Here is a 24,208-nt window from a genome sequence, read left to right on the forward strand (position 1 = left end):
GTTCTCATTGATGAAGATGATTCTCCTTCTGGCTGCAACCCACAAACCATGGGACTGGTAAGAACAAAACAGGTTAAAAAGAAAAAAGTATTACTGTGCCTTTTTCAAGGACAAGAAATGCTTATTAAATTGTGTGGCTTGTACAGAATTCAGAGGAAAGAATTACACCCGAGACAGCGAGCTTCTTTAATGCTATTGCTTGTTAATAGAATGATTAACAGGTTCTTAAACTTGACATGGAAGTTGTTTATCTTTGTATATAGAGATTGTTTGATTCATTAGCTTCCTTTTTTAATATTCATCGATACTTACTTTATATTCATATGATGTTAAATTGCTGCTGGGAGTGTGAATTAGTGGAAGCAGCCGAGCCAGCAGCAGTACCTCTGAATCCACATGACTTGAGTGATGCACACTGTCTCAAAGGAGAGGTTTATTTTCAGGTGTAAATAGAGCAATATGAAGTGCTATCAGAATTGTTTTTGTTTTTTTTTTCACTAACCAAACTGCAGAACAGCAGATTTCCACAGTGTTTTGTGGGAGTGTAGGCCCATGTAAGATGAAAGACTGCAAGGAACAGCCATTAGCCTCAAGGATAACACTGTAACTTCATGCAGAAATGAAACATTACTGAGCAAATGGACAATATAAATCATCTTAATGCATGTTAGAGTTATAATTCTTCTCCAGAGTAATGGTTTGCAGTAAAAAGTTTGTTTCCTCTTGTTTCCTCTGATAGTTTCCATTACTTTGATTTTTGTAGTGATTTTCAAGTTGAATTTTTGCAGCAAATGGTTGCAACTATGCAGTGAACTGTAAGCAATGATCTTAATGCTTGTTCTTATTAAGAAGATATTTGGTGCTTTAATACCAAAGATTGCATGTGGTGGGATAAGCAAAACATGAGGAGTCTTCCCTCCTTTGATCAGAGCTTTGGACAAACCTTGGGTGCAGGCCTGCTGCTGGCTTTGTCCTGTGTTGTAAAGCTCAGGTGGTGACTGGGATGCACCCCTTGATGGATGTGCCTGGCTCGTGCAGACTGTCACAACCATTGCTATGTGCAGACAATTTCAGCAAATGGTGCTGCAACAGAGAAGTCCAAAAGCTACTGCTTAAGTAGAACGTGAACTATTGGAAAAGATGCACTTTTTTACAGCTATAAAGTATAGAATAGTATAAAACACTGCATAGCTGCTGTTTCCTTTGCAGAGCTTCAGCAAATGTTAAATGTACATTATTTATAATTAGGTAATAGATATGAGGCATCTGACTTTGCATGTCTTCTGCTTCACCTTTGCAGTTCAGGAATGACTCCCATGAATCCTTGAAGAATTCACTGTTGGAATCTGACAGTGCTTTTATTGGTGAGTTTCTCTCTCTTTAAGCACATGAGGAGTGCACAAACATACCATTTAGCATAGTGATGCTTTTCTGAGAAGATTATTGAAGTTCTAGAAGTTGCTGTGGGTATAGCAACTGTAATTTTTTTTTGAAGTGATGAAGTAAATTATGCCATCGGTACAAATGCAGATCTTTATGGAATTGTACTGCAGTAAACTTGCATGGATCACACCTTAAATCAACAACTCTGCTAACAGCCTTATGCTGCTTTGTCTTTTTGTGAGAAGGCATCTTTCTGTGTAATGTTCTCTGGGATGTCACCTTGTTGGGGAGCTTTATTCATTTTTATTTCTAATAAAACCCAGAAATGAAACAAAACTGAAAACCAACCAGCACAGGTCTCTTAAGTGTTAATTTTCCATTAGTAAGCATTACAGTGCCTTGAAATTCTCCTTATCATCTATGGGAAGTAATCTTATATAGTTTTTATTCTCTGCTATGGGGAAGATACAGTGCTTTTTAATGAAACTCAATATTTTTCCATATACTGATAATAATCATGTCTGGCTTTGCTTAAGAGCTTTTTTTTTTTCATTTGAAATATATTCCAACTTAATCTGTTAACATGTGGATCCTGGAGAACCTGACATCAGGAGGGGCACAGGGTATTGCTTTCAGCCTTCTTCAATGCATTTGGTGTTTTCTGTAGTCTTACGTTATTCAAATTAGGAAATCCTATTTATTATTTACTGCTCAGATGATGAAAAGAGAGATGCTCACTGCTCTTAGATGAAGTGAGTGCATCAGTCTAGAATCTGGCCAAATAGCCTGCCTGTAATATTGACCAAGATGGGTGCCTGTGGAAAGGTGTGAGCAGGAGGGCAGCTGTTGCTGCTCTGCAGGTGCTCTTCAGCCCCCTGTGACGTGGAGCTCTGAGGCTACCTGAGCCAAATGCTGCATGTTTACATTTAATAAGCCTTGATAAGCTGAGGCTTTAACAGTCTGTCCTCTATGAACCGTATCACCTCTTTTGCAGGTGCTAATGGAGAAACTTTTTCCGCCTTAGAAGAAGTTGACCTATCATCACAGCTTCCACTTTCTGCAAGGGAGAGGAGACGAATAAAGAAGAAAGCACTGGAGTGCACTGTAAGTATGGTACATTGACTTAAATATGAAGATAGGCCACAAACCTATCATTGTTGGACAGTGCTTGTGGTTCCTTAGTGGCTGGATGACATGGATGCAGAGGGTGTACATGTATGGCTAGTTGCCCTTTTTAAAAGTATGCTGTTGTTGTAGTTTAACCTGGCAAGCAGCTGAGCATGTTAGAGCTGTTTCTTCACTCCCATCTAGTGGGTTAGGGGAGAGAATTGGAAAAAGTGCAAGAACTCCTGGGTTGATATAAGGGCAGTTTAATAAGAAAGAGGAAAAAAATGAAGTACAAAAACCCACCCCACAAACCCAAACCAACACAAGAAGTGATGCACTACACAGTTGTTCACTGCTGGCCAACTGATGGCCCACCATAGAATGGCAGCCCTCTGGCCAACTCCCCCAGTTTTATTGTTCAGCACGGCAGCATGTGGTATAGGATCTCTGTTTTGTTGGTCTGGGTCAGCTGTCCTAGTTCTCTCCCCTCCCAGCTCCCTGCCCAATCCCAGCTGGGGTGAGCAGTGTGAAAAGCAGAAGAATGCCTGCTTCAGCACAAGCACTGCTCAGCAGTAACTAAAACCTTATTGTGCTGTCAACATTTTCCTCCCAAATCCAAAACATAGCTCCGTACTAGCTAACATAAAGAAAATTAATTTTATTCTAGCCCAAACCAGCATAATAACTACCCCTTATTCCACACCATTTAAGTCATGCTCAGGTCTTACTCTTTCCAATATGTCCTCACCACCACCCTTGCCATCCTTTGATACAAACATACAGATCTCATTGCTCTTTTTCTATGGATTATCAATTTAAAATGTCCATTGAGCTTATTTAGTCCATGACTTTGAGCTCCATCTGTCGTAGCAGTCATTCAGAGCTGGAGAGATGGTGTGTGGTGTTGAATTGTTGCATGCTGAAGCCAGTCCACGTTCCATCGTTCTATTGCTACATGCCACTGAGAAGAGCCTGGCCTCATCCCTTTGCCTCCCCACCTCCCTTTAGATATTTATAAACATTTATCAGATTTCCCCCCCCCTCAGTCATGTTTTCCACAGGCTGAACAGACCCAGGTTACTCAGCTTTTCCTCATTAGGGAGATGTTCCAGGTCTTTAATCATCTCTGTGGCCCTCCACTGGACTCCTCCTAGGCAATCCCTGTTGTCTTTGAACTAAGGAGCTCAGAACTGGGCACAAACTATTGGCTGTTCTCACCAACATCAAATCACCTGGAGGTATGCAGCAAACTTTCCCATGTTTATGCATTACCCCTCCAAGTGCACCCAGGTCCTTGAGTAAAAGCAGCCCCATGGATGGGTTTGCCTTTGCTTGAGGCAGGAATAACCCAGACTGTGATGCTCTACGCAGGACTTTGCAGGGACTTTATCTCCTTCTACAGAGCATAAGAGTTTTGACTGGGCAAGGCCGGCTTGACTGGCAGATCTCTGAATGTTGACTAACCAGGTGACTTTTGTTAAATGTGTGCCCCAGTGTTTGAATATCCCAGCACCATTGCTCTCAATGTAGTTTTTAACAGTCCACTGTATCATTCCATTTTCCCAAAGGCTGGTGCATGGTGGGGAATGTGATGCACTCACTCAGTGCTGTGCTCTTTGGCCCAGGTGTTTGAGGTTGTTTCAGAAATGAGTCCAATTGTCTGACTTAGTTCTTTCTGGGGTGCCACGTCACCATAAGATTTGCTTTTTAAGGCCCAGGATGATATTTTGGTCGGTGGTGTGGAGCATGAGATATGTTTCCAGCCATCCAGTGTTTGCTTCCCCAATTGTAAGTATATGGCACTTGCCATTATTGTGAGTGAGAAGGCGATAGAATCCACCTGTCAGGCCTCCCTGTATTTATATTTCAGCCATTGCCCTCCATACAAAGAGGCTTGCTTAACTCCAGCATGTTTCACATCCATGGATAACCTGTGCAACAGTGTCCATGGTAAGTCCCACCCCTTGATCCCTATCCCAATTGTATGTTGCACCTCTTTCTTGATGGCCTGAAGTGGCATGGCCCATTGAGCTAGAAATAATTCACCTTTACATTGCCAGTCAAGATCTACCTGAGTCACTTCAATCCTAGCAGCCTGATTCACCTTCTGGTGGTTCTGGTGTTCTTCAGCGCGTGAAGACTCTTGGGTACATGGGCATCTACGTGCTGTGCTGTTATCATCATGTTCTCTACCTGGGCAGCAATATCATGCCATGCTGTGGTGACCCAGATGGGTTTGTCTTAAAATCTTAGCATGTGTCTCAGCTCACCCAGGGGTAGGGATCTGGTGGTTTTTGTCTCGTTCATGGAGTTCTGTCACATCAACCTCCTGTTCTTATGAATGCACTGTAGCAGTTTGTTTCTTCTGACGCTTTCTCCTGCTCCCTGTTTAGGAGAAGCTGGTTCTTCCCTTATTGAGTGAGCTGACTTCTGCTTCCATTCTTTCTCCTTGACTGCTGGGGAGACTTGGATACCTGTGACGGCTCAGCCATGGTGTCTGTTGCAGGGGTTGGATTATCCACAGTATCTGTTGTGGGTCTGTTGCTGTCAGATCCAGAGGCTGTCTCTTCCTCTTGAAGGTGGTGAATGGAGTTGAATGAGGCTAGGTAGGCTAGGCCCTGGCATGCTGTAGTGATTTGCGTCTCTTTAGAGCTGCCAGGTGATGGTGTAACATTTCAATCACTTTTTCAGATCTCTGCACTTGCTTAGGGTGAAGTTTCAATGCATTGGAGGTGCCCCATGTTCTGGGTGCCTGCCCATGCCCTCACAGCTGTCTTGCCTTGGGGCAGAGCTCTGGATGGTGGTCTCAAATAGTTGTTTAACCTCAGAACAAAACCTGAAACGTGCTCAGGGGACACAGCAATAACAACATGCTGGTTTGAGTATCCCAAGAGTATACACAATTCTCAAGCATTCTTCTAATTGACCCGGAGGAGAAGAGTTGATTCTCAGAGAAGGAAAGGTAAAAAGTGTAATTGCTGATAGTTTCCAAGAGATGGTTTCCAAAGTACAAGGATGGCAGCAATGCTGAGTGCAGCAGTAGATTATGCACACAGCAGGTGCTTTTATCACATCGTGAGTCTTATGCAGTACAGCAGAGTGAGAAGACCCAAAGCAGTCTCCAACCAGCCCTCTGCACTGATAAACAGCAAAACAGGGAGCAAGTACAGCAAGAAAGGGATTGCACCAAACAGCTTTGAGAGCAGCCAAAGCAGCCCTGAGAGCAACCAGAGCAGCTCTGAGAACAACCAAAGCAGCTTTGAGAGGAACCAGAACAACTCTGTGAGCCAACAAATGAACATTGTGGACAGCAATTATTAAAATACTGTGATAATTACGAAAAATATAAACAAATGTTCTCTCTAACACGCTGTGGTCAGATCTGTTGCTATCTCAGCCCACGTTGGGTACCAGAAGGAACGCAGTGGTGTAATGCAGCAGCAGCTCAGCACCACACGGTTGTTCGTGCACTCCTCCCGGGGAGCTGGGGGAGAGAACTGGGGAAAGGTTAAAAAAAAAAAAAAAAAAAGAGTGAGAACTCATGGGTTGAGGTAAGGACAGTTTAATAAGAAGAAAAAAAAGAATAAGCAAAATGAAGAGAAGAATGAGTAAAACAAAAGCGATGCACAACGCAATGGCTCACCAGCGGCCAGCTGTACCCAGACAGTCCCCGAGTAGTGGCAGCCCCTCCGCCAGCTCCTCCAGTTCTATCGTTGCCTGTGTTTTGTCATGTGAGATAGCTGACCTAACTGGCCAGAGGGCTGTCCTGCTTCCAGTTTATGTCCCTTCCCAGCAGCTGCCGCACCCCCAGCTCCTTGCTGGTGGGCAGTGTGATAAGCTGAAGAGTCCTTGACTTGATGTAAGCACTGCTCTGCAATAACGAAAACACTGATGTGCTATCAACATTATTTTCTTCCTGAATCTGAAACATGGTGCCACATCTTCAACTGTGAAGGAAATTAACTCTGTCCTAGCCAAACCAGGACAGCTGTGTAACTGCAGGATTTCTGTGGTGTTGCATTTTCTGCAGGAAGACGTCCCACCAGCCCAGACGCTGCTGCTGCAGCCTGACAGCGTGTCCTTGCACTCCGACTTCAGCCTGGATGTTGATCAGATGAAAGGCAGAAACGAAGAACGAGTGCGCAGGCTGACCGAGCTCCAGCAGAGATCTGCTCACTTAGGTATGCCCGTGTGTTAGGATTTACTGTGTCATCTCTAGGTAAGTACAGCAGTCAAAGGAACGAGCGTTCATACACTGCCTGTAGCTGAACAGAGAGTGACTGGCTCCAATAGGAATTGCTGTTGCGAGAGGCTTCCAGCAAGCTTCAAACAGTGTGTTGTAGATTAAGCTTAGAAGAGCACAGTGGGACAAGATGCTCTGAGCGCTACCTCATCATGCTCTGCTACTTGTCCTGTCTGTACCACTGCTCATACTGCAGGGTGCCATGTGGGTTACAGCAGCATGGTGGCAATGCTGATGGAAAGAGAGCAAACCCTGACTGATGTTGGTGGGAGGCCCGGCCTTTCATTTTTCATGTGATGTGATTTGTGCTAATGAATTCTTTCATATAAGACAGAAATCTTTTTTTCATTCAGGCAATCACTGTGCTGTCTGGTAATTACAGTGTCAGTACCTTTTTATAAACATGAGAGTATGAGATGAATGAGATTACAGCTGCTGACAGGTTTTCTGTTTCTGTTGGGTTCTCTTGCAACCAGTTTTTTAGTTTGTTATAATCACTTTGCTCAGATTTTCAGTACTTAATGAATATGGATGGTAGGTTTTTTTTGTTTTTCCTTCTGTAATCCAAACAAATGGATTTGCTGATTTTTAGTTCATCCAAATTAGTCCATTTTTGCCCTGTGAACTTCTTTTGCTCTCTGCCCTCGTTTTGTCATCTCTTCTTTGTAACCATTCGTACTTCCAGGTGCTGGAAAAGGTAAATAAGAACAGAGGCTGCATCTGCCCAAACTTAAGTACTACTGTCTTTCAAGACAGGAACAATAAAAATAAGTGCTGTATGTCTATCTTTCTCATATTCATATATGATAATAGTAATAAAAAAGCATCGCTGTGATAGTCCATGCTGCACTGTGCCTAAGATACAAGGTCTGTATCAATGACTGACCTGTAAAAACAGTAATAATAGCCTTCAGAGTGGTAATGGACCCATGTTCCAAAGAGAAGCAGCTGGCAGCGGGCTCACCAAGCACACTTCTTGGAACAACATTGCATTACAGTTACTAGCTGTGCTGGAATGCGATCTGTGCAGGTAATTGCATTTGCCCTGCTTACCTGTGCTAAGCTGTTTATTTCTTGGGTGTGAACAGACTGTCTCACTGAGCGTGCTCAGCCGTAATGCTGTCACTCAGTGGCTTCATTTTTCTCTGCATCTGTGCACTGGTACATGAGATATGCCTTTGTGCCAGGAGGCTTGGGGCAGTGTGAGCAGCTGGGCAGGTACACTGGGGTCTGCCCACATCAGCCCTGTGTGGCACAGGAGAAGCTCTTGGCATTGGGCAGGGAAGGTGTGTGGGCATCTACCTGCAGTGGGCCCTGACCTGCATAACATCTGAAATGGGTCTTAAAAACAATGCTTCTTTGTTACTTTTGTTTTTGCTTAGTCCAGGCAAATCAGGATGTTTAGTGTAGGGATGATGATGTTGTCTCTCCGGGAGGAAGTTTTTTCACACAGGTGGTGATGCACTGAACAGGTTGTGCAAGGAGGTTGTGGATGCCCCATCCCTGGAGGCATTCAAGGACAGGCTGGATGTGATTCTGGGCAGCCTGGTCTGGTGGTTGGTGACCCTGCACATAGCAGGGGGGTGAAACTGGATGATCATTGTGGTCCTTTTCAATCCAGGCCCTTCTATGATTTTCCTTCAGCTCACCTGTGTTGTTCTTCTCCCTGCAGGTGAGGATGTTGTCCTAGGAGAAGCAGATGACCTGCTGAAGCCCCCCCCAGCCAAGGACAGCCGCCCGCCCAGTTCTGTTGACTCCATTGCCACAGAGCCCTGGCTGCGGCCGGGAACGGCAGCAACGCTGCGCAGGTTTGTGATGGAGCAGCAGAGCCCAGCAAAGCTGCCTCCTGAGGGCACGCTGCCACTGGGCTGGCAGGGCCTCTCCACTGCACATGGCTGAGCACAGCCTGTGTGGAACCCATGTGTGCCTTGCAGCAAGGGAAGGGAGCGTTCTGTTTGGCACTACTGCACTTTTAGGGTCTCTCATTTATCCAGCTGTACTCAATGTGAATAGCATGGAGCTCTGTGTGTAATTTCAAGTAGCAATAATGAAGAAATGGAAGCTGCAGTGCAGTGGGGATCCTCAGAGCAGAATTCTGTACTACATGCAAGTGGAAGTGGGGCAGTGAAGTATTTTGGCTTTTTTTGCACTTTTTATACAAGTTCGTTTCAGCCTTGGAGGTGAATTTGTAAGGAACAGTGTGTGTGGGAATTTGATATTAAATCAGAGTTATGTTTTATCTTTACATAGCAAAATTCCAGGAGTGTTTGTTTTCAAATAGTGGCACAACAGAGATGCAGTTTGAGCTTTTACCAAAAGAATGGACAACCTGGCGGTGGCCACTTTCTCAGTGCTGAATGTGTGCTGGGGTGCTGGGGAGGTGAGCAGTTGTTGTATGCTAGAAGGTCTGTTAGCATTATATCTTACCTTCCTAACTTGGTTTGTGTTGGAGATATAGAAAATGTGGTATATATTTATGTTTCTGATTTAAGAGGTAATAATAAATTATTTTGTTACTAAAAATCTGAAAGCAGACTGAAGTTGTATTAGAACTGCAGTTGCTGTCAGTCACTTTCCTTTTCATGAAGGAAGCAGAGTGCCAAGGCCCTCTTCAAAGCAGGAAAAAGCCATGGCTGAGCAGAAGCTCTGCTCTTCAGCAGTGTCCACAGCTTTTAGCACAACTCCCTTCTCTTTTGCTTACGGTTACCTTCCCACTACATCCACCATGCTATTCCCAAACCTCTTGGTTCTTCAAAAAAGATCTTCCAAATCCTTCCTTCAGCTTTCTGCACAGCCCAAGTCCAGTTAATTTTATTATTTATTAATAATTTAAAATCATGCCTGTTTCATCTTCATCTTTCACCAGTGAAACAGTGTTCCCACCTCTCCCTGCAGCTGCAGGGCTGGAGCACAGCAAGACCTGGAGGTCAGCATGAGAGAAATGACATTGGGGATTTGCGAACCAATCTCTAATTCCTATTAGAAGGTATCACAGACTTGATGAGGAAATGCTGCCTGTGGACTAACACTGAACAGCTACTCAGTCTTTTCCACTCAAGCAGTAAAGTGAAGAAGGGCACAAAAGGATAACACAGTGAAAAATGACTATTAAAGTAGGGAATACACCACAGGGAAATAAAACAGTAAGGTTTTACAAGGCACCAGCGCTCATGGATGCTGAATACTGGATGGCACACAGCCATGTAGACAGAAACCAGACTAACAGCTCAGTAGGCAGCGCTCTTTTTGCTACACCCCAATTAACATTATGAGTGAGTGCAAACTACATGGAGGTCAGGCCCTTTAATTCCCCTCAGTGGCTTTTCCCCAGCTACTGCACTGAACTGCTTCCAGCTCTGCCTTCCAGTGCCCTGCTGCTGTCCACTCTGTTCCTCTCCCTCAGTTCCAAGTAGTGGATCCATGGCAAAGGAAAGTATAAAACAAGTGCTGTGGCTTAGGCTGGTTTTGATTGCACTGATGAAAGAGTTCAAAAACTTTATTGACCTATAACCCGATTAGAGTATGCCAGATGAGAACCAAATATTGTACAGAAAGTTGTACAGAATTTTTTTTTACATAGAAAACTTTACATATCTGTACCATATACATTTTGTCCATCTGAAAAAAATTTCTACATCCATTGTAATACAGAAATGCTTGACAATCTTGTCTTTTAACCATCAGAGCACAATTCACAGTATGAATACATTTCCAATAAATTTAACCATCCCCAAACCATGCCCGATTTGTTACTCGAATATATTCAACATTAAATTCTGTACATCAGAGTGAAATCTACATCAAACAAAAAAACATGTGACAGCAGACACAACCTAGACTTGTTTGCAGTGATTCAAGTTCCAGTCCTTGAAGGATCATCGTTTTGATGGCTCGTTATACTGAGAAGCCCTAAAACAAGTATATTACAGGTAGTTATGTCAGTCGTGGTACTTCTACCTCTGCTCTTGACCGAAGTCAGCAACACTAACTGCTGGGCTACAACAAAACCAGAGAAATAAACCACAACCCCCCAAAAATAAACCCAAACTTCTAGTGCATTTGGTAAACAATTCAGTGTTATGGGTTTTCAACAAATCAAAAATACAGAAATAAAACAATTCAGGAAGAACTGTATAGTGTTAAAGAGTTTATATTACAGACCTGCATCTCTGTACATTTTCACAGAAGGATGATTACCGATGTCTCAGTCAGCCTGAGTGTGCAAAAAATCTTAGAATATCAGACATAGTCGCTAAATAACTTTTACCATGAACAATAATCTCCTTTTTCTTTTCACTATAAACATTTGATCCTTCAAAATACAGCTCTCCTGAGTTGTACTTCTCGCAGAAGCTCAAACCTTTACATACAGAGTTCTTTGGGTACGTTTTCCTTTCACACCCACCACAAACACGTGTTGCTATACTGCTGTCTAGGACAGGACAGGATGGCGCAGCCCACGCTGATGAGAGGACTGTGCTAAAAACTGGCTCTGTGCTCAGCACCGGCCAGGGCAGAGAAACCCACAGACAATCCATCAGGAAATAAAGGGACTGGAGTGTTGCAAGCCTTAATTACAGGTGTAAGCATCTGTACCATTCATCCTTAGACACACGCTGCCGCACAAAGAAACCATTTCTATGGATGTCCAGACAGAACGGCTCAGCTCCCTGGTCCTTTTATTTAGCTGAGGAGTTCACACTTTCAAGGGAGCAACCCCCAATCACTACGTGCTACTGCTTGCTTATTGCAGACTCGTGCTCTGGTGGTTGGGATATCTGAAAAACCACGCCGATCCGCAGGAAAAACCTTCGCAGAACAGCTCGGAGTTCAGGGATAAGGTCAAACTGCATAATTTCACACAAGAGAGGATAGTAGAAAGAGGCATGAGCCTTGAACTGAGGAGAAAACAAACAAACAGTCCAGGTTATTCCATTATGCATCAGCACACCTCAGAAAGCCTGCAAGTGAAGAATTTTAAATGCCCTCCTAAGTCAAAGTGAGAAATCCATGAAGTGACAAGCTGAAGTATCACTGTAACAGAAGCTTGCAGTGCTGGGATAAGGCTAAGGCAGCTGTCAACCCTTCTGACATGCTCACTGGTTGCACACAGATCTCTAACTCTTACTCTTCAATAGGAAGAATTTTGCCCTTTTCCGTTCTGTGGTTGTGGTTATGCTCCTTCACTTAATAATTCAGCCCAGTTCTGCTAGAAATGGAGGGAGATCTAAATACAGATTTATTTAATCCAGAACTGCTTTGGAAAAGGTCAAGGTGATTCATGTGCAACATGGGAAGCAAAACAAAGAGTTATTTCCAAGCACTTTGAAAGTAGTACCAGCCCTAACCCTTCCCCTCAACAGGAGAGGCATAAAAGTGACTTAATACACATTTCTAAACGATTTTAGCATCTTTAAAATATTCTCAGACAGCTCAGCAGTCACTGCACCCCCATTCTGCAATGCAGTCATTGGTAACCATCAAGTGCAGCCACAACAGATTTCTACAACACACAACCCTACAGAGCAGCAGGAACTTCTGAAGCAAAGTATGTGTGCAAAAAACTGCTGGTTTGGAATGATATTTAATGCAGCATTTCAAGTAGTTCCCATTACCTACCCTTTCATCACTTATCTTCAGAACTTTAGTCAAAAATAAGAGCAGTAGATTAGTCCAGGCCTCCCGATGGCTTTCCGATGTGAGAGTAAGAAAGTAACTCAGAGCCTCACTGCAGACACTGGAGAGAGAAGAGACAAACCAGTAACTCACTTTGTATTTTGAACTCTACTGTAAGGTGAGCTTTGGCTTTGTAACTAGCTACACCAGCACATAAAACCGGCACAGAACCACACTGCTCTGGGAAAGCTACTATAAGTCTCATGATTAACAAAAAGCAATGGCTTTGCTCAGATGAAAACCAAAGCCCTAGGATCTCAATACTTAACTGTAATGGCAGCGTTTGCACATCTACATAAGTGGTACCAAATGCTCTCTGAGGAGTGTTAGAATGCAAGACAAAATGATACGACAGACTGAATCTTGTGCTGATACAAGAACAGTTTTTCATCTTTGCTCCTTGGTCTATTAAATCTTAAAATACTTTCACTCTTTCTCCACCATGGTTTGAAGCTCTCTGTTATTCCAACTCTGGCTTGAAGGACTTCACAAAGTAAAAATGTTCAAGTAAATCTGAGTGGATTACAATTAATACTCAACAATGAAAAAACAATATGCCACAAGCTTCTATGTGCCCTGAAAGGTACATAGATCCTGAAAGCCTGTGTTCATTTCTACAGATGAGAACAAACAGCATCAGTTCCCTAAAACAGCTGAAGTTAGTGGAAGAAAAAAAAAATAAAGAATTTGATATATAAATATATATATATATTTTGTAAAAATCCCTCACCTACCCACATGCTAGCTGGGACCACTCAAGTAAGTTTACTACAAACAAGCAAACCCAAACCAGCACATTCTTTAACAGAGATAACATTAACATGGCTATATGGCCCTTACTTCAGCAGCCTTTGCTGGACTTCTTCCCACGCACTGGTTCGGCTTTCATCCATGTACATGCGGAACAGAATGCGTAACCCACAGGCAAGACTGCTTGTCTCCTGCTTCAGAAGATTGGGCTTGGACTTGCCTTTAAAACCTAAAGAAATTCAAAGAACCCATTTAGGGTTTTGTTTGTTTCACTTAAGTTTTTCGTACCTCTCCTGAGCGTGTCCTGCATATAGACAGTATGGAACATGTTATATTTGTTAACATATAACATATAATACATATGAACAGTAAAAATACATGTTTATACATGTATATAAATATATATGTCTAACTATTTATTTTATAATCTATACTATATATTTATAGATTAATATTGCTAATTTTAGTGCAAGGAGTAGATTGAACTGCTCCAGTACAGAGATTCCATTTTCAGTGTGTTTTGGAAAACACCACATATTTCAAGAACAGACTTGTTAGCCCCACAACCCTCCTAACACTGTTTTGTACCTGCAGTTTCAAAACACAGGACTCACACCTACAGCCAGTGTTTAACTTGGCAGTTGTTTACACCCAAAGGCAACCCATTACATCTTTGGAAATTCAAAAGGCATTTGCATCCATATAGATGGGGTCTCCTTCACTTAGGGGTGTCTAAGGTTATAAAATTACAGCATCACAGTATTTTTAGACCTTTTTTTTTTCCCATCAATTCAAAGCACAGCAGCATGTTCATGAAGAATCTCTCCCCACAGAGACTGACTGACTCACCTGCTTTCCAGAGGGCCGTTCTTTGTTCATTGTTGGAATTAAATGCCTTAGCAAACCTGTGAGATTCTAGCAGACAATCGAGGAGTTTGAAAAGCTGCTGTGATGTCAGAAAACGATACATCCCTTGATCTTGTGTATCCACGTGGACATCAAACTCTACTGCATCTCTCTATTTGGGGAAAAAAAGATTTCGGGTCAGAATTGACAAGTGCCTTCATTAAGCTCCTGTGACATCGCAATCCTACCCTGTTTTCATCTGTGCCTGTACTTAAACTGTATGAAAAATTGCACCTGCATCCCAGGTTGGAGAGATCTCTGAACAGTAAACTTTCTGATCTCCACAGTATACTACAGAAGCACAGCAAACCCAATTTTACACAAGCTGTAAAAGATGTCAGTCTGCTGCAAGTTCTCTAGCACTTCTAAAAGCTGTAAATTCTGATGTTACACGAGTTTATGAAACTTTGTCCACTTGAGAAAAAGCTGTTAAAGAGGGAATACACCTGTAAATTTTACTTACTTGTGCTGCTGCTAGATTCTCTGCATCCTCCTTTTTGCTAGTTGCAGGGAAGAACACAATGTTGTCGATAGTCTGAATGAGTTCCAGTTGTACAACGCACTTGATCAGAAGAGCAGCAAACAACTTCTGTTCTGGAAATTCTTTGAAAAAAGAAATTGTTTCTTAGTTTAAAACACCACAGTATTATCTTACTTCTTTAAAGCTGTTCTTCAATTTATTCCTTCAACAGCTCAACTTCAAGCACATAAACCAACTCCGGAATCCACCCATTTAAATTACTGTTCTAAAAACAGGGCTAATGACCATGTTAACAAGGAAGGCTTTAAAAAATTATTTCCTACCTTTTCCTACATCACCTGCCACATATGGGCAAACAGTCAGCATTACATAAAATCACCCAAATTAGCGACCTTGTTTTTAGCACCAGTGCAATGGCAAGAAGCAGCAGCTGGGAGACTGCCCGCATGCAGAGGAGGCAAAAGATAACACTGATATCACAGATGCTTGCCTTGTACTTGGGGCAGTAATACCACTAGGCAAGAGCATTTTAGGCAACAACACAAAGCTTCACATAAATATCTTAAAGGTTTGATATACTCTCTTCAGATCTGTCTACATATACTTGTTTTCACCTACTGATTCTATTGCACTCTACACAGAAACAACTTTCTTCATAAGACGACAAATTACTCACTGATACAGCACTGTAAGGAGAGCACAATTTTTAATATTTTGCACTAAGTAAAAAGCCTACAAAAGCCAGCAGCTTCACTCTCATTTTTTAATGCATAGCTCAAAAATGCAGACCCAACTGATAGAAGATACCAAACCACTCAGAAACACGCACTTGCTGTCGATCTGGCTTTGCTCACTTCTTCACTTCCTGAGGGCACTGCACTGGGTTGATGTGGACGTCCATCTGAAGATCTCGGCTGAATAGTATCATGAATATCTACAGATTTCTGAGAGATTGTATCCTATAAAGAAACCCAAAATTATTTACAGAGAACTTCTGTGAGCTAATCATCAACAGCAGTGTGCTTCTTACACAGCAAGTCAATGAGTAGTATTTTGGATACTTCTTTTTGTGTGTCAGCCAAAGGTTACAATCACAGAATGGTTTGCATTGGAAGGGACCCCAACAATCATCAAGTTCCAACCCTTCTGCCACAGGCAGGGCCACCAACCTCCAGGTCTGGTACTAGACCAGGCTGCCCAGGGCCCCATCCAACCTGGCCTTGAACACCTCCAGGGGTGGAGCATCCACAACCTCTCTAGGCAGCCTTTTCCAGCACCTCAATGCTCTCATAGTAAAGAACTTCCCCCCTGACATCCAACCTAAATCTTCGCTCCTTCAACTTAAAACCATTTCCCCTTGTCCTGCTGTTATCTACCCTTGTAAAGAGCTGACTCCCCTCCTGTTCATAGGTTCCCTTTAGGTCCTGGAAGGCTGCAATGAGGTCACCCCACAGCCTTCTCTTCTCTAGGCTGAACAAGCCCAGCTCCTTTAGCCTGTCTTTGTAGGGGAGGTGCTCCAGCCCTCTGATCATTTTTGCAGCCTTCCTTTGGACCTGACGTATTTGTACTGAACTCTTGCAAGCCTTTAAAGTATTGACTTAGCAGCTTACCAGTTTTTCTTTTGCATCAGAGGGTGATACAGGGCCAAAACCTCCACTGACTGGCTTCCAAGTCAGCAGCCTTGAAAAGGCAAAACCAGTAACAAATAAATTAGTAAGCATAAAATAACACTCAAAACCGATACTCTTACAGGCAAACCACTCTAATAAAGAGGCTGGTTTGTTTTCAAAGTTAATGAAGCAAAACCTATGAACTGGATATAGACAACTTTGTAAATTAATAAACTTATTTCACTCTTAAGGAGTAAAATATATATATTTTGTTCTTTCATACGTATTGAAAAATTTCAGTGTCTTTTTTTTTTTTTTTTTAAACTTCTGCATTTCTGCCAATTGCCTGATTGGACAACTAGATTCTGTTCTAGAATATCAGTACTTTAGTGTCATCAGCCAGCCTCATTCTCTCATACTGCCTTAAGCTTTCCTCAGAACATGGACTGAATTTACCTACCCCACGCCAAGTCAGCATGCTGTGAAGACCCTCTGCCATTCTCTATGTGGGTACGTTCCAGCATTATGGTTCTATTTACACTTAGAAGTAGACATTTCCACTTAAAATTCAACATGTCCACTTCAGTTCTTTGCTGTTATGAGGCAACAAGACACTGACTTCTGATCTCTCTCCTGCTATTTTCCTATAGCATGCTGATGTATCAAGGCTCTGTGCCTTAAACACTTAAAGGTTTTATCAACTGTAGTTTATGGAGGCTGTCTGTGCTTGACAAGAATTGAAGGAGCTCAGGTTAAATAACTTAAGTGGGCAAATCATTGCTTGGTCTACCACATGTATTGCTAGAAAGTAAGTTAAACTGATTGGTCATTGTTAGCATCTCAAACTATTCAGGAGGCATTTATGGAGTAAGGCCTTAATCTGAATGAAGCAACCCTTGATGAACATTTTTGTCTGCATTTCTTAAATGAGATCTTCCCAAAAGGGTAAAGGATCCTAACTTGACACATCACTTATCTCCACACAACTGAAATAAGATGAATCACAGAAAATGAAAATATAAAATCTAGAAGCATGTAGCGAGGCAACAAAGTAGAGCAAATAATTGAATTGGTTCTTGAAAGCTACCAGGACACAAGCTGCAGATTATTCTGGATCACAGGTTAAGTCTTGACAGCCAAAAATAAATTAGACTGGGCTTAAAATTCTATCTGCTAACGGGGGCATTAGAATGAGTCAGCATAGCCATGTCACCACAAGTTGTGCTAGGAACCAATTCACCAGAACAAGAGGGCATTCACTCTTTCTCCCACAAAAGCTCAGAAAGAAGAAGAAAAGAAACTCGTACAAAGTTTCCATTAAAAGTATGAATAAATATCTGTGTATCGTGATCACTTTTTTCTCCCCCGTATGAAAAATTCAGCTTTATTAAGGCATCAGCTTTAATAGAACACATTAAGGACAAGTGAGTATTTTTAAGTAGCCCAGTGAGTGCTCAGAAAAAAGCAAGCCACAGGAAAGAAGACTGATTACATCTGCTCAAGGGAACACTTGTATAAAATCCAAGTGTGATTTACTTAGCCCTGCAGAAATTAGGAAGTTTCCAGCAATAAAAGAAGGGATAACATAATGGAAGTTCCTGAAGAAGGTTTAGAAAGATTTTAAGAGATGGGAAATAAAAAATGGAAATTTGTGGAAGGAAATAATGCCTATTTTTCCATCATCTAGCTAGAGGCAACAAGAGTATTTTGAATGCATCTAAAGATTAGGATATCCCATGTGCTGCTCTGAAGCAGTTTCTGGTATACAACTGTAATACTACCCAGAAGCGTATGCTTTGTTCTTATGTGGAAAGGGAAGCTCATGTTCTGCTAGAAAATGTTCTGCTTTCAAATTATGGGACACAGTAAGTCAAGGCTAATTTAATTGGACTTTTATTCCCAGAGGTATGGTTTCAATTTTTAATTTTGGCAGTTACCAAAATGCACACAAATTGCTGGCCCCCTGATGTTACAGCTTTATTTTAATAATAATTCATGCCCACTCATGTAGACAAGTGGGTGAGGTAGCTATATATGGATTAACTAAGGTTTCTTCAGGTCAGAACTAAGTGTTACCCAGAACCGAATGCTAAGAACTAGCTCACAGACATAGAACAAGTACTAACGTAGAAATCCAGCATCATCAGGCTTGAAAATAAGAAGCGTTTCAACTCAGTGGTGGTGGAACAAGAACTAAAAAGGAAAATCTAGGCTCCGGTAATGCTGGAAGTGGTTTCTTGTTACTGTGCTCTATGATGTGTACATATAATGTATTAACTTAGAATAGTACAGCTTCACTCTTAGAAAACTCACAGAGAACACCACCACAAAGGGAAAGAGCATTACAAAGTATAAACACTGATTTTCTTAAGAAGATTAGGGCTCAAAAAAACCAACCAAAAATATGATGGATGCTAACAGATTTAAATCTGTAAGGTAACTGCAGCATTGTAACTAGTATTTTTTGAAGAAAAATAGACTGTGGGGAAAAAAATAGACATGTAATTACAAATTGCAAGACCTGCCCACTGGTTGTCATTCTTGTATTAAAAAGAAAGACCAAAAAAAGCAGACAGTACTTCTCAAAAGAGCCACTATTTTGATATTGAATAAAGCTACAGTCACAGATACCATACCCCATATATGGTATTTCTATAGTTTTTAACAGTTTATCATTTACAACACAATAAAAGCAAATCCAGCACCTAACAGCTATCAGATACGTAACAGTTTGAAACCAGTATCTGTCATCCAGCTGAACAATTTTACAAAAGTGAAGTATTAACAGTCCTCTTACGCATGAGGAATTGTAGTTTTGAAGATGTCCAGCATGCAAGTGCAAGTTTTATCCCAGATTTCTAGGGTAAACTTTTCGCCATTTAGGATGACAACATTCTCCAAACAGTTTGTACCAGACCGTGCCAGTTGTTCATTGTCTGGAAAAGAAAAATAGGGCATTTGTTTATTTGCTTTCAACACAGTAAGATGTCAGAATCGTTTAACATAATTTGGTACAGTCCTACCTTGCTGCACACACCAGTAGAGCTGAGCAAATATATCATCCAGGAGAACATCACTAAGTACTTCCAGGTACTGTGTGAATACATCACATATTGCATAAAGTGCATGGTTGCAAGTAGTCGTCATCCATTCAGCTTTCTAAGAAGGTTAAAAGGGAAAAAAAACAACTTGGTTTAAAATGAAACTTTTAGGATACATCTTACTGCAGGTATATAAACATATATATTCAATTTGGATTGCTTTATAGTGACATGTTACTCCTTTCTACCTCAGACTCCTCAAACTTACAACCCTCAACTTCTGCTTTGCTCATCAGCAGGTTTAAAACAAACTATGGACACAGACAGCTATCCTTTGAGACCAAGCTGCAGGACTAACAAGCGTTCATCCTCGTGGAGATGAAAAGCAAACTTAGCATGCACCCTAGCTCAACAGTTTAACACAGTTTAACACAAGCTAAGCTTTCTGTGTCTAAATATTTTCTAATAGGAGAAATGTAGAAAGCAAGAGTTGTGCTTCCATAGTCAGATGAAGCTTCCCTAATAGTTGACATTGCTAAGACAAGTAATTTAAACATAATTTACCCATTTCGGTTTCACTCATCTGGATAGTATCCACTTGCAGGGTCAAATGGATGCACCAAAAGCACTGCTGTTTTTTATTTTCTAGTCATCAGAAAATTTTGAACTAGCAGAACTAATTTCTCCTAGTTGTGACTTCACTCCTGACTATAAGCTTGTTGCCATGAAAGGATGTTCATCAGATCTGACATCATGTGTAAATGCTGAGGTTCTTAAAAACCCTAAATATATTGCATTTTATATTATCCTGCCAGTGTCTGTAGCATAAACTACTACTCCTTTTACAAGTGTGGTTTAAAAACATGGGAAAAGTGACAATAAATCCAATAGAATGCTAATAAAATAAAGTAAGGAATGCAGAAACACAGGTCAACGGTGCAATTTTCAAGGGATGCCTCAAGTCACTTGAAAAACTATATTACTGATCATGTTTTCTATGTAAATTCTCCCATTTCTGTTTTCACCTCAGTCTGCTGTTCTGGCAGTTTCATGTTGTCAAATATCCTGAAGACAATACGAAATAAATCTTGCCACCAGTGTTTTTCATATGTATGGCCATATGTCTTCATTATCTCAAACATTACTGTTAAGCCCCTGAAATGAAGAGAGGACAACAATGTTAAGAGCTATAAAAAGACATGCAATAGACCAGGTATGTCTGGACAGCAAACTCAAATATTATGAAAAACATTGTATGCTGACTTGGTAAATGTGTATGTACATCAGTCACATCAATACACTATAATTAAGTTTAAAAGCAGTTTGAAACATATTTTACAGTCATAAGCAATAGTGAGACAGTAGTGGCCATTTCAAACAGGATTACTGTTTATACAAAGACCACAAAACCAAAGGAACAAGTATTTCTAGGTAAGAAGCATGTATTTAGCATTAGAACTCCAACAGAATGTGTCTGGTAAGGGAAAAAAAAAACATATTCAAGGAAAAGAATGAGATATTACATGAGATCAGAGTAGAACTTTGCTTTTTCAACTGTTACTGCAATTCTCAACCAACTAATACATCTTTGTGCAAGAAGAGCTTGTAAATTGTCAAGGTATGATACATAAGACACAAGGGAGCAGGCAGAACTGGAGCAACAAGTACTATCTAAACCAAAGGAAGATTCTAACAGTATTTAGCTGTTGGGTTCCACCAACACAAAATCTAGTCATTGCATGGAGCATTTTACATTTCTTTAATCAAAGAACACCAGAACATGATATGAGGTCTCCCCAGGTCAACTATGACAAATAATAAAATGGAACATGTAACTAGCATGTATCATAGAATTTAACATCCTACATATAAATTCTCTAAAGAAAAGAAGGATCAGTACTGCCACTAGAAAAATACAGATTTGGATATTAATCCAACATAACATCTCATGTAAAAAGAAAAAAAAGGCTTACTGATAATTCACAGCTGAACTTCCACATCAAAATAATGTTTGATTGTTACATATTAGCAAAGTTAAATTTGAGTTTTACATATTATATGTTCTATGCATAAACTGTCTCCACATCATCTAATGGTAAACGTTGAACTGGCCTGTGTTAAATAATTTATGAGTTCAGTGATAAATCAACTGTTAATAATACACATATTTCTAATCTTCAAGATTTTATAGTTACTCATCATAAACAAACACTGCAGATGTGCTTGAATAAAACACTTCACATGTGAAAACAAAATTTCTACGTTCCAGCACCTACTAAAAAGGTGTTTTTAGCTCTTCCCATTGTGATACCACATATTAAATCCATGAGACATTTTATACTAGTGACATTTATTGAGAGTTGTTTCTACTTTTAAAGCGTAAAGTAAGCCTTCTAGAATTTGAATTACAAATACTGATTGTTACCTGGTTCTTACATCTAATTTGCATCTATTGATGATACAGGATAACTCAAACAGAATTGGGAACCATCCTCTCACCCACACTCTGTCTTCAGGAGCTACATTCATATCATCACTTGTATATTCCTTGAAGGCCTTTAGAAGCAAACACAGTGTTATATGGAGCCACTGCAATTCTTCACAAGCGAAATACAAGCTGGACTAGAAATAACAAGCTCTACCATACTAATACTGGGCTAATACTACTGTTACTACAGTAGTATTATACATATACATATACATATTATACATATACAGTAGTATTAGTAATATACTAATATTATAGCCTGATACCTCATGTGAGTGAGGAGTGAACTGTTTTTTGAAGTAATGCTTAGCATACTATGAAAACTCAAAAATAAACTAAATGATAGACTCAAACGTTAGGTTTTGCACGCTGTTTGGTCTGAGTTTTGTTATGTCGAGACAGCACTGAAAGTAAGGATCTACCAAAATATAAGTAGATCAAGCATTTTTGCTTATGTCATTATACACTAACATTTCTCAGTACAAAGCAGATCCTGAAATTTGTTCATCTCCAGCAGTTTTCAGGAAAGCCAACAGATGAACTAGGAAGATGGGAGGCGAGACAGAGAGAAAAGAAATTTGCTGATAGCTTTAAAACAAATGGCACTTTATATTCCTGTTCCTTCTGAATAAAGTATGTTTCTCACTGATCTCTGAAACTTGAAGCAAAGCCAATAAGATTAGCACTTTCACTTTATTAAAACACAGTTCATTAAAAAACCCAATTTAATCAATACAGATTATACCTGAGGTCTATCAGATACATATTTTGCACAGTGGCGAATGAGGCGGATGGCTTCCATGCTGGTATCTGGAAATGCTGCATTGCAGGCAAATTCAGACAAGCACTTTACTGCATCCTGGAAAGAATCTATGGTTGCTGGGAAGTGTTTCTCAAACACGATTGCTGGAAAAAAAAGGGTGAACAGAAGAAAAAGGTAATTCTTCAAAAATCTACTAATTCTAGTATGAACTAATTGTAATAGAAGTCACGAGAGATTGGTTCATCGACCGATGTTGTGAAAGGCTTAATTACTGAACAAAACTAAAACATCAACGTTCAACAAAAATAATCACTTTGAAAGCATTATATTTTGAAAGTCAATGTCTAAAATAAATAAAGGTAGCACCTAGTCTAAAGGAGTTTAGAAGTAAATGAGAGCAATAAGCTTACTGCTAAACACTAGGTCTGTGACTGGAGCTTCAGAGGGCCACCCTAAAGCAATGTGATTTATTTCCCTCAGCAGTACAGTCCTCTGGTCTTGATTTTTAAATAGAGGGAATTTTGAAAGAATGGAACATTCAAAACAAAATGCTGAAAATGTTTTCGGAATTTGCAGATGCCGACAGAGAATAAGAGAGCCCCTTTGGCATTTAAAGTCTGAGCTCTAGATCTGGGGAAAAAAAACCAAACCCAGCAGTTCTATCTATCTCAGCAGAGCTGCACACAAACACAATTCAGAAACAATGCGAAAGATAAGCAATCAACGTCACAGTAAAATGACTGCACAGTTAGTTGTGTCTTTCTTCCCCTGGAAAAAATACATTTTGCTACACTAAAATGAAAAAGTACATGGCAAAGAAAATAATCAAAGGCTTGACTGGTTTTATTACAGAAGACTGTAAGCAGTCAAATGTTTCATAAGACCTAAGGGGAAGACAGATGACAATGACCTGACTGAATTACATCAAAAAGCATTTTACCAGAGGATTGTTTGTACAATATCTAACATATAACATGGTTTCCTAAAACAACCAGTGAGCTTTACTATGTATGCTGTAGAACTAACAGAGAAACAAAGCTCCTCAGCCTCCAGAGTCACAACCGCTTTCATGATGTTTGATCATCATCAGTACTCACTGACAATGTGTCCTGTAGTCTGGAACGCAAGTTCCACTATACTTTCATCTTGATCTGAGGCAGCCAAATGAAAAACTGAAAAAATATTCTTCCAACCAGAACGGATGTTGGCAGCTTGAGAATTTACCATCTGTGCAATGCACCGAACAACCATGTCTCGAATGGTAGGAGACCTGAATGAAGATGATAAATGGTAATTGTTTAAACTAAATTAATCAATTAGGATATTATTATCCTTCAACTGATTTTACGAAGGCAATCTGAAACATTAACTGCAAAAGTTGGTGCTTATCATCCCAAGAGACTGAGTTAATTGTAAGTCATTACCTGTTTCTCTTCATTATATGTTCAAATGGTCTTAAGAAGTCCTTCTGAAATCGGAAATTCGCAAGTTCTCCTTTTTCTAAGAACTTCATTGATAACTGTCTTAATGAGTCTACTGCAAAAATAGCTACATCTTCATTGGGATTGCAGCCAACCTGATGACACAGTAGTAATTAAAGTGAGTTGGGATCAGAATTCTTATGATTCAGCACAAATTGCCTTTACATTTGATGATGGACAATGGAGCAGTACTGGAAAATTAACAAAGTTAAACAATAGCCAATTCTGTAAACCACAGTCATTAATGTAATTCATTCATTCCTAACCAATTCCAACATC

The 24,208-nt window shown here is 40.5% G+C and overlaps 2 protein-coding genes across 11 annotated transcripts in view; one reads left to right on the forward strand and one right to left on the reverse strand.

The window, feature by feature from the left end:
- The window catches only part of CSPP1 (centrosome and spindle pole associated protein 1), a 52,974-nt gene extending 42,532 nt beyond the window's left edge, over positions 1-10,442 (forward strand). For 7 of the 9 annotated variants that reach the window (XM_031604869.2, XM_090137676.1, XM_031604867.2 and 4 more), the window contains 5 exons: positions 17-57; positions 1,301-1,364; positions 2,378-2,487; positions 6,521-6,671; positions 8,406-10,442. In XM_031604869.2, coding sequence (XP_031460729.2) covers positions 17-57; positions 1,301-1,364; positions 2,378-2,487; positions 6,521-6,671; positions 8,406-8,632 — 593 coding nt within the window. In that variant the 3' untranslated portion in view covers positions 8,633-10,442. Of the gene's footprint in view, positions 1-16; positions 58-1,300; positions 1,365-2,377; positions 2,488-4,360; positions 4,801-5,580; positions 5,965-6,520; positions 6,672-8,405 lie in introns of those variants that run through there. The other 2 variants (XM_090137674.1, XM_090137677.1) reach the window with 2 other exon arrangements.
- Positions 10,443-10,867: 425 nt separating this feature from the next.
- The window catches only part of ARFGEF1 (ARF guanine nucleotide exchange factor 1), an 82,676-nt gene continuing 69,335 nt past the window's right edge, over positions 10,868-24,208 (reverse strand). For both annotated transcript variants that reach the window (XM_031604866.2, XM_090137670.1), the window contains 14 exons: positions 23,873-24,024; positions 23,546-23,718; positions 22,431-22,591; positions 21,623-21,753; positions 20,223-20,352; positions 19,180-19,315; positions 18,954-19,092; positions 16,157-16,226; positions 15,376-15,505; positions 14,529-14,668; positions 14,009-14,177; positions 13,250-13,388; positions 12,353-12,470; positions 10,868-11,631 (listed from right to left, as the gene is read on the reverse strand). In XM_031604866.2, coding sequence (XP_031460726.2) covers positions 11,467-11,631; positions 12,353-12,470; positions 13,250-13,388; positions 14,009-14,177; positions 14,529-14,668; positions 15,376-15,505; positions 16,157-16,226; positions 18,954-19,092; positions 19,180-19,315; positions 20,223-20,352; positions 21,623-21,753; positions 22,431-22,591; positions 23,546-23,718; positions 23,873-24,024 — 1,953 coding nt within the window. In that variant the 3' untranslated portion in view covers positions 10,868-11,466. The remainder of the gene's footprint in view (positions 11,632-12,352; positions 12,471-13,249; positions 13,389-14,008; positions 14,178-14,528; positions 14,669-15,375; positions 15,506-16,156; positions 16,227-18,953; positions 19,093-19,179; positions 19,316-20,222; positions 20,353-21,622; positions 21,754-22,430; positions 22,592-23,545; positions 23,719-23,872; positions 24,025-24,208) is intronic.

Source organism: Phasianus colchicus, chromosome 3 (genome assembly GCF_987193195.1).
Source record: "Phasianus colchicus chromosome 3, bPhaCol1.hap1.1, whole genome shotgun sequence".
In the NCBI taxonomy this organism is placed as follows: Eukaryota; Metazoa; Chordata; class Aves; order Galliformes; family Phasianidae; genus Phasianus; species Phasianus colchicus.